General features: G+C 41.5%; 1 protein-coding gene across 8 annotated transcripts in view; it reads right to left on the minus strand.

Annotated features, from left to right (window-relative positions):
* Positions 1-17,457, minus strand: part of FBXL4 (F-box and leucine rich repeat protein 4) — a 118,837-nt gene that overhangs the window by 47,483 nt on the left and 53,897 nt on the right. For 7 of the 8 annotated variants that reach the window (XM_073336823.1, XM_073336827.1, XM_073336821.1 and 4 more), the window contains one exon: positions 4,024-4,237. In XM_073336823.1, coding sequence (XP_073192924.1) covers positions 4,024-4,237 — 214 coding nt within the window. Of the gene's footprint in view, positions 1-4,023; positions 4,238-5,734; positions 6,416-17,457 lie in introns of those variants that run through there. The other variant, XM_073336828.1, reaches the window with a different exon arrangement.

Genomic DNA, 17,457 nt, shown 5'->3' on the forward strand with positions numbered 1-17,457 from the left:
TTGTTCAGACAATTCTACACCTAATCTTAACAATTTATCTGGAATTACATTCCACAAAACTGTAGCCAGGAACAATACAATTCCCTGTCGTTTTCAGATCATACCGTAGCTTTTTACAATTCCTTGTTAGCTAACATTTAAAATCTGAGATCAGTTGCTGTGGAACACGAGAGTCAGTAAGATTATATAAAGTAGTAATTAACCACTTCAACACAGCTCTCATTCCATAAATTAACAAAGATCTACTTAAGTATCTAAGATTTGATTACTGTACCACCTGATGTTGACGGATAATAGAGATGTAACAATATTCAGATGGACCTCCAAAACACAAATTATGGCTCCCTACGCAACTTCAATTGTATGCCCCTTTCTGGCACCAAACCAAAACGTTAGTTTTAAACTACAACACTTTTTGTCATACCCTGACAAAATTTCTTATCTACACTTATTCAGCATTTATTAAAGAGCACCTATCCAAAACTCAATGCACCTTGCTAAATGTTAAGAATGCAAGCACACTAATCTAAACAAAAGCAAAGCCATCAGCCTACCTAAATTAAGAACAAACCCACCCTAGCCCAAAATACTAGCTTCCAGGCACACACATCCCTGCCCCCAGATCACCACTTCCTTCCCAAAAGCCTGTGAGAAAAAAAATGACCTTTGAAGTATGCCCCAAAGATCAACAGCTTTGGGCTATTTTGGAATGGAAGATGAGAGAGTGGTGCATAATTCCAAAGCTAAGGGCTCCTTACAGAGAACTCTCTAACAGTAGCGGCTCCATCTCTTCTAAATAAAAGGGATTCAGGCTTACGCATATCCACTGATCATAATTGTGCCAATATGGTCTGGAGAGAGAGATGGTGTCTCAGATAGACAGTCCCAAGCCCGTTAGAACTTTATAAATAAAAAATACCACTTTAAACTCCACCCATAAACCAGCAGGCAGCCAGTGTAGATCATGAGCTCAGAGCGAGAAATTTCACATAAGTGAGCAACCGCTTTCTGCACTAGCTTCAGGTCCTGAGTTGATATATGGTGTAGTCCCACAGATAGTAAAATTAAATTACTGCTGTGCATTGTAACAAAGGTATGGATCATGCAAGTGGTCAGCATTCAAAATAAATTATTGCAATCTCAGAGAGCCAGTGAGGCCTAGCCGACAGAGCACTGAACTGGGATTCAGAAGACCTGGGTTCTATTCTCAGCTCTGCCACTGGCCTCCTGGGTGACCAAGAAGCAAGTTAATTTACTTCCGTGCCTCTGTTTCCACCTATGTAAAATGGGAATTTAAAGCACTGAGATCTCTACGGCTGAAAAGTGCTATATATGAGCTAGGTATTAGTATCTCCTCATCAGACATATAGGAGTCTTAATGATCATCTAACAGCAGCTAGGGGTCCAACACTACTCTCAGATTGTAGTAATAAATAGTGGGAACACACCTTTCTTTAAAGTGGCAGATATAAACCCTGCCATATCTTCTAAGTCCTTCTCCCAATTTACCAACATCTCTCATTTTATCTAGATGGAATTTAAGCCACTGAACCCTCATCCATGTTCCAATCTCCACTGAAAATACTAGGCAGAACATTTGAAAACATTGGCTGGGTCAGATGAAAGATCTATAGAACTGGATGTTGTCAGTATTCTGTAGACATCCCAATCCATAACTCTTCCTGGGTACTTTAAATAAGGGAGTGGGTGGGGACAAATCTTAGAGAGTGACAGTGTTTAAGGGGCATTTCATCAATGCTTGGAGGACAAAAGATCAATATATTGTCCAAGTAAGCCATCAAAAGATTGAGTTTGCTAGTAAAATATCTCCCCTCACAGCCATCCAGAAACACTTAGAGTTCACAAACCTCCAAGAATGGACCATCAAAGTAAGTTCTAAATGGAGAGGAGGACTGCAACCTGAAACTGCAGAATACCACACCTGGCCAAAATTTTCACTTGTCCCACTTCCACTCTCAAATGCAAACACCAGTCAAGAATGTGGCCAGATAAATCAGTTGAGCCAGAAACTACCTGGGATAGTGGCTACGAAAACCTGAACTATCTCAGAAGAGATGTCCTCAATGAAGATATTAGAGTCACTGAGTATTATTAGCCTCAGTGTCTCCACCACCACCTTAGTGGAAAATTAATAGTTCATGCAGAGACTTGCAGTGGACACAAACACAATCCCCATGGTTCCTGGGACACACATGCGAGATAAATATGCTGTATTTAGGCTTGGCAAAATTTGGGGTTTTTTAATATAATTTTGAAGGATAACATCAATGTTTATTCTTAAGCATTTTTTTCTATTTTTATCTATTTAAATTCACAGTGGCATAAAATTATGCATTTAAATCATTTTTTATTTGTATTAATTCAAATTATTACAGTTGTGGGAAATTGTGGGGATGTCAGGCAACAGGGGGTGTCAGTCAATTATTCATTGACAGTAGATGCTGAGATTCAAAAAGGTAAAGCCTTATAACCATTAAAACCCAAATTGGCAACATCATGTCAAAATATACAAAGTAAATATCCTTAAATCCAGCTCTAATAAATTCTCAAACAGCATTTTTCTTTCTTTGCCTATCTGCAATTTTTGATTATTAGCAATATAAATATTTTTGTCAGTTTGTGTTTATGGTGAAATCAACGTTTACCAACATTTACCAATAAAAATCTAATCCTTCCAAGCCTAGCTGTATTTGATCCAGTTTAGAGGGGAGAAACTTGCACTTCTGGCTGGATGCAAATAGCACAGCCACAATAGTACCTCACCCTTTGCTAGCTCATTCCCTTCTTCTCCTCCGTTTTGGTGGCCCTTTCCTTATCACCTCTCCTCAAACTGAGTAATGCAAGCGCAATATTTAAAAAACAACTGAAGCTACGAACTTCAAGCATGGCTTGCTTTATAGTTCTCATAGAAGAAAATCAAGTTTGAACAAACTCAGTTCAATGTGTGTAAAGTTAACACTTAGGGTCAAATGTAGTCCTGCCATAAACTGGTACCACTCCTACTGACTTCAGTGAGAGTTCCACTGTCTAATGCCAAGGATGAATTTGATCTAGTTGGAACACATACATGTGTGTTCAAATTCTCCCCCCCCCACACCTTCCTTCTCTCTCATTTGTTCATTACAAAGCTCAAAACATAGAGCAACTTGGAAAGCTGTGCATGCTTAGCTGTTTAAACTGGTCTCTTGGGTTAAGGTCACGCTGGTTTAAGGGATATTGCTAAAGAGCTAGATTATGACCTTACAATGTGGTGTGAATAAGAAGCAGCACAGCGTCACAGTGTCAGAATCAGACTAGAAAATGAGTTCTGACAGAGAATCACAAACATAAAAAGACAGTGATATAGGCCCTAAAAATGTGACACTACCTTTGCTTTGGGAAATAACACAAATTAGGCAGTGTTGGTACTGCACTGTTTACTTTACAGAACTACTCAACTGCAATAGGGATAATTATATGTGAAAACTCTGTCTAAAAATATTTCAGGTCCAATACCTAAAATAAATACCTGACATGATAAAAAAAAATACAGTAGAACTTTACTAATTAGTAACTCATTCTAGATAAGTGATTTTTGATAATTAACAAATTAATTACTAAACAAGATTGGTACATCACAAAATGTGATTTGCTCATTTATTTTGTCAATTGCAGTTTGTAATTAATGGTCTGAATATTTTGAAATGAAAACCACTCCCGTATATTTTGTTACTGTAAGGAGTTGTTACTAAGACTTCAATAGGGCACTCTTTTTTTTTTTTTTTTTTTTTTTTTTTGAAAGGTCAGGAAAGACCACCAGTTTTGTATGTGGATTATAAAGTGATCAAAAAAGTAAATTTCTACTATTTTTTAAAAATCCAGAAACTACCTTGGTAAATACAAAATATCAGTTTTTATCTGCATTATTCATACGATTTTATTTGTTAACTGTTAATTAAAACATTTACAATTTTAGCAGGAATCAAAATAATTCTTGTAAAGGTTAAAAATAGTTGTTCCTACCTCTACTTTTGTTCGATAAAGGATGAGACGCTTAAGACTGCACACTTTGGCAATGTGGATGAAAGCCTGAGGTGGTAGCTTATCACAGGAGGAGAGATTTAATTCCTGAAGGTTTGGACACATCTCAGCAATGACCTCTAAGCAAGTCTCATTGAGGAAATGGCCACAAGCCAACTCAAGGCGCACTAGTTCAGAGCCACAAACTTTCAGGAACCTGTAAAAAGCACATATTATATGAATTAAAAGGTAGGGAAATATAGGTTTCTGTGGAAATTTTGGAACACTGTCAAAAATAACAGGTTTCAGAGTAGCAGCTGTGTTAGTCTGTATTCGCAAAAAGAAATGGAATACTGGTGGCAGCTTAGAGACTAACAAATTTATTTGAGCATAAGCTTTCGTGAGCTACAGCTCACTTCATTGGATGCATTCATTCAGTGGAAAATAAGGTGGGGAGATTTATATACATAGAAAACATGAAACAATGGGTGTTGCCATACACACTGTAACGAGAGTGATCAGGTAAGGTGAGCTATTACCAGCAGGAGAGCGGGGGGGGGGGTGTGTGTGGAAACCTTTTGTAGTGATAATCAAGGTGGGCCATTTCCAGCAGTTGACAAGAACATCTGAGGAACAGTTTGGGGGGGGGGGGGGGGAGGGAGAATAAACAAGGGAAAATAGTTTTACTTTGTGTAATGACCCATCCACTCCCAGTCTCTATTCAAGCCTAAGTTAAGTGTATCCAGTTTTCAATTTAATTCCAATTCAGCAGTCTCTCCTTGGAGTCTGTTTTTGAAGTTTTTTTGTTGAAGAATTGCAACTTTTAGGTCTGTAATCAAGTGACCAAAGTGTTCTGAAGTGTTCTCCAACTGGTTTTTGAATGTTATAATTCTTGACATCTGATTTGTGTCCATTTATTCTTTTACGTAGACACTGTCCAGTTTGGCCAATGTACAAGTCAGAGGGGCATTGCTGGAATATATCACATTGGGAGATGTGCAGGTGAATGAGCCTCTGATAGTGTGGCTGATGTGATTAGGCCCTATGATGGTGTCCCCTGAATAGATATGTGGACACAGTTGGCAATGGGCTTTGTTGCAAGGATAGGTTCCTGGGTTAGTGGTTCTGTTGTGTGGTGTGTGGTTGTTGGTGAGTATTTACTTCAGGTTGGAGGGCTGTCTGTAGGCAAGGACTGGCCTGTCTCCCAAGATCTGTGAGAGTGATGGGTCGTCCTTCAGGATAGGTTGCAGATCCTTGATGATGTGCTGGAGAGGTTTTAGTTGGGGGCTGAAGGTGACGGCTAGTGGCGTTCTGTTATTTTCTTTGTTGGGCCAGTCCTGTAGTAGGTGACTTCTGGGTACTCTTCTGGCTCTGTCAATCTGTTTCTTCATTTCAGCAGGTGAGTACTGCAGTTGTAAGAATGCTTGATAGAGATCTTGTAGGTGCTTGTCTCTGTCTGAGGGGTTGGAGCAAATGCGCTCGTATTGTAGAGCTTGGCTGTAGACAATGGATCGTGTGGTGTGGTCTGGATGAAAGCTGGAGGCATGTTGGTAGGAATAGCGGTCAGTAGGTTTCCGGTATAGGGTGGTGTTTATGTGATCATCGCTTATTAGCACTGTAGCGTCCAGGAAGTGGATCTCTTGTGTGGACTGGTCCAGGCTGAGGTTGATGGTGGGATGGAAATTGTTGAAATCATGGTGGAATTCCTCAAGGGCTTCTTTTCCATGGGTCCAGATGATGAAGATGTCATCAATGTAGCGCAAGTAGAGTAGGGGCGTTAGGGGACGAGAGCTGAAGAAGCGTTGTTCTAAGTCATCCATAAAAATGTTGGCATACTGTGGGGACATGCGGGTACCCATAGCAGTGCCACTGATTTGAAGGTATACATTGATACATTGTCCCCAAATGTGAAATAGTTATGGGTGAGGACAAAGTCACAAAGTTCAGCCACTTCAGGTTTGCCATGACATTATCGGGGATAGTGTTCCTGATGGCTTGTAGTCCATCTTTGTGTGGAATGTTGGTGTAGAGGGCTTCTACATGCATAGTGGCCAGGATGGTGTTTTCAGGAAGATCACCGATGGACTGTAGTTTCCTCAGGAAGTCAGTGGTGTCTTGAAGATAGCTGGGAGTGCTGGTAGCGTAGGGCCTGAGGAGGGAGTCTACATAGCCAGACAATCCTGCTGTCAGGGTGCGAATGCCTGAGATGATGGGGCATCCAGGATTTCCAGGTTTATGGATCTTGGGTAGCAGATAGAATACCCCAGGTTGGGGTTCCAGGGGTGTGTCTGCAGATTTGTTCTTGTGCTTTTTCAGGGAGTTTCTTGAGCAAATGGTGTAGTTTCTTTTGGTAACCCTCAGTGGGATCAGAGGGTAATGGCACACCTGAGGAAATCTATTAAATGGAAAAAAAACTTTAAAAAATGGGTTAATTCGATGTCAAGGTAAGAGATCAAGCACTCAAAAGTGAAAATATTCCAAAAGTTATGTTTACTCCATCAACATTCACTCAACAATGTTGCATATCCTGGATAGCTTTTGGTGTTCCCCAATGAATCATACAATAAGGCAGTCCCGCCGACAGCGGGGGGCAAAGGGGGCAACTGCCCAGGGGCCTGGGCCATTTAAAATGGCCTGTGGCCCCCAGCCACCACCACTGCCGCAGTAGCAGCGGCAGTGGCAGTCGGGAGCCCTGGGCCCTTTTAAATCACCTGCGTGGGCCACAGGGCTCCTGGGCACCCACTGGCAGGCCCCTCCTCCCCTGCACCTCCTGCCAGCAGCAGGCCCCACCAAACAGCTTGTCCTCCTCCCCCAGTGCCTGCCGCCCACCATCGTCAGCTGTTTGGCAGTACGCTAGAGGTGCAGGGGGAGAGTGAGGAGCAAGGGGGTGGGACAGGGCCTGGGCAATGCATGGCACAGATGCCAGGAGTGGAAGGGGCAGGACCAGCCCCTTCCAGCCGCTGAGATGCTGCTCTGCAGCCCTGTGCAGCGGCTGCCTGAGAGAGCCTGGCTAGGAAGGTGAATTCCGCTCCCTTCCCAGGCTCAGATAGTGGGGTCCCTGACAGCCGACCCGGGCGGGGAGTGGAAGCTGCCTCCTCTCCAGCCAGGTTCTCTCAGGTAGCTGCCAGGCAGGGCTGCAGAGCAGCGACCAGGAGGGGCCAGCGTTAAAAGCGGCTCCCTCCTGTTCCCTGCCTGGGCTCCTGCCCGGCAGGGAGAGCAGCAGAACGTGGCAGGGAGATAGGCACATGTAGAAGCCCTGGCCGTGCCGGAAGAGTGCATCCAGAAGCACAGCCAGCAGCTCGCTGGGCACCAGCGGGGGCCCACTGACTGTTCTGCCCTGGGGCCTGGAATTGCTGTCGGCGGGCCTGCAACAAGGTTTACATTTAACAAAGGTAAAAAAAAGCAGAAAATACTACATTACTGCCAAGTGCTAAGTTCATGTTACTAGAGCAGCCCAAAACCACAACTCTACTGGGAAAAGGGTTTGGAAAAAGGGTGGTGTGTTTGTTTAAATTACAAAAAAAAAATTCTTACTACCAGCCCTGCAAACTAAGTTGAACTCTGTTCCTATCTTGTGACTTACCAGTTACTAGTGACTTCAAATGCAACCAGATATAACAGTGATCCTGTTTTGTTACAATTTTAAATGACCACTGCAAGTCTGATTTTGACACTGGCCTGCAACTTTCTGCCTGAAATTTCTTGTAGTAAGTCTCTGCCCATGAGAAAAATGTGTGAGAGAGAAAGTTTGAGGTTAATTGGATAAGACATTTGAAAGCTAGAGGATCTGAGAAAAACTAGTGTTTCATCACTGTTAGAAAAATTGTTCTATTTCTTTTTTCCACAAATAAGTTCAAACGAACAATGTAAAAATTTAAAGCTCGTTTTACAATACACTAATCCTCAAGGAGAACTAATTCACAGAAGTAGGTTGGTGTAAAAAGGTTTAAGCTATCAGAGACTGAATATTCAAAACACTTAGAAACTGTGAGGGTCTCTGCATGCATTACAACAACTTCTGTCGGAGGTCTGTTGAATTCTACAAGCTCGGTTCCATCTAATCTAAGCTTTCTTTAAAAAAGTAGTAAGCTCATAGTTCCTTTTCATTGCAAAGGAAACCTTCAAAATGCAAATCAATCACAAGGTTTACAAGTTTGATATTGCATAAAATCATATATATTTTAATATTCTCTAAGTTTCACCTGTTTCCCCCACAGAAGAGACTAGCTCAGCTCACCCCAGTGCTTCCTGGAGTGATGGAGTCTCTGTAAGTAGGGGGCAGATGCCTGCTTTGGAAATTTGTCAACTCTAGAGTATTTTAGAAAAAACTATCCCCATTGGTGGTAGCACCAATGCAGCTGCACCATGAAAAGCCTAGTGCAGTTAAGGCTGCCATAGCTTCAGACATTTTTAGCACCAAGCCAATTAAAGTCTCCTGAATGTGTTTAATTGATATAGTGGAAAAATGCTTTAAGTTATCAGAGCCTTTTCAACAACAAGGCTCATATTGTTGCCGTTGAACAGGTGTTGGCTTAAGTAGGATTTATTTTTATTTTTTGCTAAAACTGCCTATGGTACTGAAGAAGCTGGACACTTAAGAGAAGCAGGATCCAGGGGGACATGCCCCAAGCATACTAAATAATAGGACACTTGAACTCCCTGGCTTTCTTCACATAGTGTCTAAACGATCAAGTCTCTAAGCCTTCTGTTTCTGCAAGGAGTCTAATCTAGCCATTCACTCATTCATCCCATCCTTCCTTTCCTTCCCTTTCTTTCTCTGCAATAGTCATTTTCCCTCATTTATTCCATACCTTACATTATCACCCTCCTCTCCTTTTCCCTCACTCTCCCTTTCATTGTCCATCACTTTCTCCTTCTCCCTATCCCATGTCCCCTTCTTCCTCATTTTTTCCGTTAGCGTGCAAGATGAAAGGGGAAGCCCTAGGGTCTATTTCCTTTCCCCCTAACCAGTTAGTGCAAGACATACATGGATTAAGAGGGAAAATGAGGCATCTTCCTTTTGGACTGGAAGTACCATCGCCCCCAAAAGGGGGAAGAAGCCCCACCATTGTGGGAGTTGCTTGTCAACAAAGGAGCTGTACAAATGTGATGCTTAGGATGGAACCCTACTCAGGTCACTTTCACATTCACTACAGTTGTGATGAGAAACAACCACCTAGCATATTCAACACTGATGACTGAAAAATAAGAATAGCTAGTAGGCTTTTCTAGGACTATGTCATAGATTCATAGAGTTTAAGGCCAAAAATGGCCATTAGATCATCTCATTCGACTTCCGTGTTATATCACAGACTATTTAATTACACCCAGTTATCTCAGTATTGAGCCCAATAACCGGTATGACTGAAGCATATATTCTAGAAAGGAATCCATTCTTGATCTGAAGACATCAAAAGATGGAGAATCCACTGCTTCCTTTGGTAGTTTGTTCCAGTTTCATGGTTAAAAAATGCTAAATTTTCTATTTGAATTTGTCTAGCTTTAGCTTCCAGCCACTGGTTCTTGTTATGCCTTCTTCTACTAAAGAGCTCTTTAGTACCCACTATTTTCTGCCTGTGAAGATACTTATACACTGTAATTGTCACCTCTCAGTCTTCTTTCTGATAAACTAAACAGATTGAGCTCTTTGTCTTTCATTGAAAGACATTTTCTCCAACTCTTAAATCATTTTCATGATTCTTTTCTGAACCCTCTCTCTAATTTTTCAATATCCTTTTTAAAATGTGGACACCAAAATTGTATGCAGTATTCCAGTATCAGTCTCACCAGTGCTACATACAGAGGTAAAACAACTTCTTACCCCTACTCACTATTTCTATTTATACATCCATGGATCACATCAGCCATTTTTGCCAAAGAACTGCACTGGGAGCACATGTTGAGATGCTTGTCCATTATGACCACTAAACCCTTTTCAGAATCAATGCTTTCAGGACACAGTCCCCATTCCATAGGGATTGCCTGCATTCCTTGTACCTAGATGTATAACGTTGCATTTTGCTGCATTAAAATACATTTTGTTTGAATAAGTCCAGCTTACCAAGTGATCCAGATTGCTCTGTATGACTGCCTTGTCCTCATTATTTACCACTCCACCAATCTTTTTCATCCACAGATTTTATCAGCAGTGATTTTATATTTATTTTCCCATCATTTATGATAATGTTGAATAGCATCAGGTTTAGTACCAATCTCTGCAGAACTCCACTGGAAAAACTCTCATTTAATGATGACTCCCCACTGACAACTACTCTTTGAGATCTGCCATTAGCCAGATCTTAATCCATTTAATGAGTGCTTTATTGATATTGTATAGTGCTAATTGTTTAATCAGAATGCCATGCAGTACTAAGTCAAATGCCATACAAACGTTTAAATATATCACATCTAAGGAGTTATCTTTATTAATCAAACTTGTAGGGTCATCAAAGAATGAAACCAGGTTTGACAAGACTTATTTTCCATAAAATCATGTTGACTGTGATTAATTATATTCCTATCCTTTAATTCTTTATCAACTGAATATTGTATCAGCTTTTCCACTACAGTAGAACCTCAGCATTATGAACACCTTGGGAATGGAGATTGTTCATAACTGTGAAATATTCCTAACACTGAACAAAATGTTATGGTTGTTCTTTCAAAAGTTTACAATTGAACATAGACTTACTACAGCTTTGAAACTTTACTATGCAGGAGAAAAATGCAGCTTTTAACCATCTTAGTTTAAATGAAATGAGCACAGAAACAGTTTCATTACCTTGTCAATTTAACTTTCCCTTTATTTTTTCAGTAGTTTATGTTTAACACAGTACTGTACTGTATTTTCTTTCTTTGGTCTCTACTGCTGCCTGATTGCATACTTCCAGTTCCGAATGAGGTGTGAGGTTGACTGGTCAGTTCAGAACTCTGGTGTTCGTAACTGTATTTTTTCCAGGACTGATTTGAGACTAACCAGCCTACAGTTACCCGGGTCATCCTGCTAGTCATTTCTGAGCACTGGCACAACATTAGCACTCTTCCAGTCTCCTGGAATAGCCAAGGTACTCCAAGATCTATTAAAAATTAAGATCAGCAGGCCAGAGATCTTATCAACTGTAAGGAGTATCTATAACATATGCCTTGAATGATTGATAAATATTACTTCCTTATGTCCCTCAAAAATAAGAAAAAATATGCACCTCTGTTTATCCCCAAATAGGACCCACCTACTACTGAACTCCACCTAAGAAGTAAAGACAGTGAGAAAATGATTCACACCATGTGAGACACTTTGTCTAAGGACCTACAGATCAGCTAAGATTATGAGTTTCACTCCCCAGTAAGAGAGACCAAAAAGCGAGCTAAAAGAGAATACCATAGGCATGACTCTCTCATAATTTACATATGGATAAAGTCTCTTTCTCCCACGCAATGTAGCTGAAAAAAAATCTCAAAAGGATACCAAACAAAGTAATACCCTGCTTTCCTAGACAAAGTGGCCCAATGTACAATGCAAGTGGATAAAGAGATGGGTGGGAGAAACTGAGCTGTAAAACCCAGAAAACTGAAGGTCACATTGGTCTAACAGCTTGTTACCCCAAGAAATCCAAACCACCTTGCCTTCACCCCAAACTATGAATTTGTTTGCCTGGTCAGTCAGATCGCTCTCTCTATGTAGATAGTATCTTCTGTTGTTAGACCTAAATGATGTGAAATGTTTAGTACAATCAAAGAACGTATGGACCATGTCCAGTAGGTTAGTAGGGGACTTTGTTTTCTTTCTGAATGAGTGTTTCCCCGTAGAAGTGGCATGAGTTGTATGGTGCAAGAAGGAAAGAGAACATTAAGAGAAGTGGACACCTGACTAGGGCAAAACTCTGAATTAAAATAAACGGCTTAAAAAGGGGGAAATTGCAATTAATGTGGGCTAGTGCTGAAATACAATCTTTGAAATGAATCAAACAAACACCCTCCGATAAGAATATGATTGAACAAATTTGTTCCACACCAATGCCATCTACTGGATATTGACTGAAGCAGCAGAGAAACAGAGCAGAAATCTGATCACTCAGCTGACAACTGTCCAACAGAAATTGGAGGGTTGCCCTTTGGAATCAAGGTATACAAAACGAAGATCACCATCCATGTGGGACCCCAGAGTTGGCTGAACCTACAAAGAAACGGCAAAATCCAGAAGTACAACTGATGCCCAGGCAAGCCCTATGGAGAGGACTATTCCCCTATTGCAGGGTTACCAGGATAAGGAGAAGTGGTGAGATTTCATTTTAATGACTGTATTTCTTCTTCTATCTTTAATATAAATAACTAAAGGTTGTCTTGTTGAATTTACATTCTTTAGTGAGACCTCAAGTAACCATACTTTAGAACTAACTAATTCTGTATGCATGCTCTCCTTTATAAGTCCAGGCAAACTGGCTTGAGAGAGAGAAACCAATTTTAAGTGATTCCTTTGATAGGAAAGGGACAAATTTAAACTATCAAACTACCAGAAGTCTTCAGACATACGACACTTTTCAAATGATTGCCCATTTTGCCCCTACAACGCTTGTTTCACCCTTATGATGCTGACTTTGAATAAAGTTTGCTTGAAATCACTTCCTAGTTGTGTTATATAGTACTGGTATGGAGCTGCAACGGGTCGCTTCTGACTGGCTTCAGGGCAGCAGGGTAGCTTGTTGCCGCATAGGGTTGCCACTTGTTTTTGATTGGCTCCCGGCCCCGGGCTCAACCAATCAGAAAGCTTGAACAGTGACTGGCTGAGGCGCAGCATGCGTGCCATTCCCCTGGTTTTCTGAGCCTGTGTTGCCAGTGTTCTGAGCAGCGTATGTGAGTTTATATGTTTATTTGAATGCTGTTTATAAAATACAGTGTACAGTAAATATATTGATGTTGCAACATTAGTAATCTATAATTCATTTAGTACAAAAATCTGGGTTATTGTGGTGAATATAGTGTATCAAGCCTTGGTTCAGGAACCAATCCCTTCTTCATAAAATTGATTCCTATGGGAAAAGGCGTTTTGACTTAAAACACAATTCTGAGAAATGAATTGTGTCGTAAGTTGGAGGACTCCCTGTACTCAAATAGCAGGGACCACACAAGAGTGCCAGAAGTAATCTGGATTGTTCCTGCTGAGCCTATAACTTGCTCATATGATTGCTCTCTATAAATATATCAGAGGGATAAATACCAGAGAGGGAGAGGAATTATTTAAACTCAATACCAATGTGGACACAAGAACAAATGGATATAAACTGGCCACTAGGAAATTTAGATTAGAAATTAGACGAAGGTTTCTAACCATCAGAGGAGTGAAGTTTTGGAATAGCCTTCCGAGGGAAGTAGTGGGGGCAAAAGATCTATCTTGCTTTAAGATTAAACTCGATAAGTTTATGGAGGAGATGGTATGATGGGATAACATGGTTTTGGTAATTAAATATTCATGGTAAATAGGCCCAATGGCCTGTGATGGGTTTTTAGATGGGGTAAGATCCAAGTTACCCGGGAAAGAATTTTCTGTAGTATCTGGCTGATGAATCTTGCCCATATGCTCAGGGTTTAGCTGATCGCCATATTTGGGGTCGGGAAGGAATTTTCCTCCAGGGCAGATTGGAAGGCCCTGGAGGTTTTTCGCCTTCCTCTGTAGCATGGGGCACGGGTCACTTGCTGGAGGATTCTCTGCTCCTTGAGGTCTTCAAACTACAATTTGAGGACTTCAATAGCACAGATATAGGTGTGAGGTCTTTTTTAGGAGTGGTGGGTGAAATTCTGTGGCCTGCATTGTGCAGGAGGTCAGACTAGATTATCATAATGGTCCCTTCTGACCTAAATATCTATGAATCTATGAATCTATAACTTATCAGCCTCAATCCTAGTCTATAACAATTGCTTTATGGGACTGTCTTGGCGTGCTCAGTACGTATCTAGAACATTGGTTGTATCCAGACTTGACTGGTGAACTGCTGATTGTATACTGATGTGGTTCTTGGTAAATTAATAAATTGTTGACTGGTTATGACTAGCCAAGTGTCCTCATTTGAGAAATACTGTTCAACATGAAAGTTTACCTAAAAAGAACCTAGTGTTAAATTAGTAAACTAACGCTCCTTAGATTCACTAAAGAGGGTTTATCTTATTAGACTACATTCTAATATTGGCGTTAATGCTTATAAAATTGGCAAATATAGTTTGTTAGATTTCAGCTTCAAAATCTTACTGGCACCAAGGCAAGTTCATAAAACCAACCCTCCCCCTCACACTTACAAAGCCAACTCTTTTAGGATGGTGGGTGCAAGTTGTACTGGCCTGATGATTTAGAAATGTTTATCTATAAGGAAATGATGTTTAACATTTTCCTTGTTTACTACTGGATTGAAAAATACTTTATTGTCCTCATATGATATGAGTACCTCATCCTACTTTCCAAATACTGAAGAGAACTATTTATTGAACACTCTTCTTCTGCCTTTTCTGCATTATTAACCATTTTACTGTCTCCATGTAAATACTGGGTCTATACCATTGCAATCTCACCCCGCTCATATCCTTTTACAATGCTGCTACAAAAATCATTTTCCTGGCCCGTCACTTAGAGCACATTACCACCTTCTCTGAATGTCCCCAATGGCTCCCTCTTCTCTAAAGCATCAACTTGTATTCACTTTCAAGGCCTTCACAGTTAATAAGCACTTTTACCTATCATCCTTCATTCATTGTTGAACTCTCAGTGCTCGCCTCTCCATGCCAGCCTCTACTACCCACTTGTTAATTTTCAAACAAAATCCTTCATGCTTTCTCCTATGCTATCCCACATGATTGGGAGGTGCTCCCCATAAACATCTGCAAAGCCACCACATTATCCACTTTCAAATCCATCTTCAAAACTCTCCTTTGCTGTGATGCCTACTAAAAACTTGACAACAGTTAGGCTGCTAAGTTGATAGATGGGAACCCCATTGATAGAATATCTGTTGTAAGACACTATGGTTCAGTTCCCATTTTGCTCTTGTGAGAACCATCTGCTTAATGTGTTGGCTGTGGTGTTTCGGCATCCTGGTAGGTAAGAAGCTGAGATGTCAATGTGGTGCTGGATACACCAGTTCCATAGTCTCATGGCTTTGGTGCATAGGGAGTGGGATTGGGACCCCCTTTGTCTGTTGATGTAGAACATTCATGCAACATTGTCATCACACAAATTGATTAATTTCTTATGAGTGATAGGAAGTGAAGACAGGCATATCTTACTGCTGAGTTCTAGCAAGTTTATGTGAAGGCGTGCTTCTGGTGTTGACCATCTGCCTCATGTCGTGTGGTGGTCCAGGTGTCCCCCCCAGCCCAGTAGGGAGTCATCTGTTGTGACTGAAGATCTGTGGTGAAAGGGAACCCCTACGCAGATGTTCTCTCATCTTGTCCACCATTGTAGGGATGCTAAAACCTTGGTCGGTGGTGTTACCATCATGCTGAGACTGTGTTTGGTGGGTTTGTATACTGAATGCAGCCAGCCCTGGAGACATCACATGTATAATCTGGAGTGTTTTACCATGAAAATGGTGCGGCCATGTGTCCTAGTCATTGTAGGCACGTCTGTGCCTCAATTCATGGACAGATGGATATGGTTCTATGAGATGTTTGATGGCTAGGAATCTGGCATGACGTAGTGAAGCTCTGACTTGAGTTGAGTACAGGTGTGCCCCGATGAATTCTAGTTGTGGGTATCAATGTGGACTTCTGAAAGTTAATTTGGAACCCCAGTCTCTGGAAGAGATTGATGATCAGTCGTGTGATCGTTTCTGTCTGTGTACGAGTGTCCTTTGACAAGGCAATCATCTAGGTATGGGAAAAATATGATCCATTGTTTGTGCAGGTGAGCTTCAACTACTGCAAGAGTTTTGGAGAACACCCTGGGTGCAGTGAACAGTCCAAATGGGAGCACACTGTACTGGAAGTGGTCATGTCCCACTGTAATCGGAGGAATTGTCTATGAGCCGGATGTATTGAGATGTGAAAATATGCATCTTGCAGGTCGAGGGCTGAAAACCAGTCCTCCTGTTCCAGCGCTGGGGTTATTGTACCTAAGGTAACCACCTTCAATTTTTGGAAGTGTGCAAATTTATTGAGTTTTCATAGGTCTTGTATCAGTCGCCATCCACCACTTTTCTTCTGGGTCAAGAAATAGTGAAAATAAAAAGTCTTCCTCCTCTGTATTGCGTTGGTACTGATTTTACGGCCCCTAGCTGTAGTAGACGATCTACTTCCGGTCTTAGAAGGTGCTCGCGAGAATAGTCCCTAAAGAGGGATGGCAGGGGGGCAAGAAGTAAAAGGGATGGGATAGCCTGAATGAACTACTTCTAAGACACAATGGTCTCGTGTGTAATATGCTCCCAAGCTTGGAAAAAATGCTGTAGTGGGTGATCAAATGGGCAGATAGGTGCTGGTGTTAAGGGGAAGTCATTCAGACCCTCAACCAAGCCTTCAAAACTGTGGTTTGTTCCCTGATGGTTGGGACACTGCTTGTTGTGGTTGTGTCTGCTGGCACTGAAGTGGTCTATTTCTGTGTCTGCCTGCCTCGTACGGCCTGGATTGAGGGCGGGTATATTGAGTATCTTTGTTTCGTTGGTACCGCTTCCTTTTTGGGGGTGGTGTATATATGCCAAGTGTATGAAGGGTCGCTAGAGAGTCCTTCATAGGACTTCATCGGTTTTAACTGAAAACAGTTTGTCCTTATTGAAAAGTAGGTCCTCAACCTTTATTTGGAGCTCTTTTGGTATGCCAGATCATAGCAGCCATGAGTCTCTGCGCATCACTATCGCTGTAACTGTGGTAAGGGCTGCAGAATTGATGCTGTCCAGGAAGCCCTGTAAGGCCATCAGCCACCAATTGTCCCTCGATCAGGACTGATTTAAATTGTGCTCTCCTGTCTTCTGGTATGTCTGCAGTAAACCCAAACCCAAAATTGTCAAAGTCATATTTAGACAAGAGAGCACTGTAGTTGGCAATGTGGAACTGTAGCGTTGGTGTAGGTGTAGACCTTGCGACCTAAGAGGTCTAGACGCTGGTGGTCTTTATCCTGTGGCGTAGAGTGGTGTTGGGATTGTTTGACCTGGTGGTTTGCTGCTTCCACCACTAGAGAATTTGGTTGTGGATGGGCAAACAGGAAGTCTATGCCCTTGGCTGGAACATAATATTTAAGGTCCACCCATTTGCATGTTGGCGGGGCGGTGGCTGGGGTCTGTCATACTGTTTCTGCAGGCTCGGAGATGGTATTGTTTATGGTCAGGGCAATTTTTGACGCAGAAGATGATTGTAGAATTTTTAATAGTTTGTGTTCGTACTCTTGGACTTCCTCTAGAGGGATGTCTTGGCTGACCACTATGTGTTTGAATAGCTCTTGAAATTGTTTAAAGTTGTCAGCCA

Source organism: Lepidochelys kempii, chromosome 3 (assembly GCF_965140265.1).
Source record: "Lepidochelys kempii isolate rLepKem1 chromosome 3, rLepKem1.hap2, whole genome shotgun sequence".
Classification (NCBI taxonomy): Eukaryota; Metazoa; Chordata; order Testudines; family Cheloniidae; genus Lepidochelys; species Lepidochelys kempii.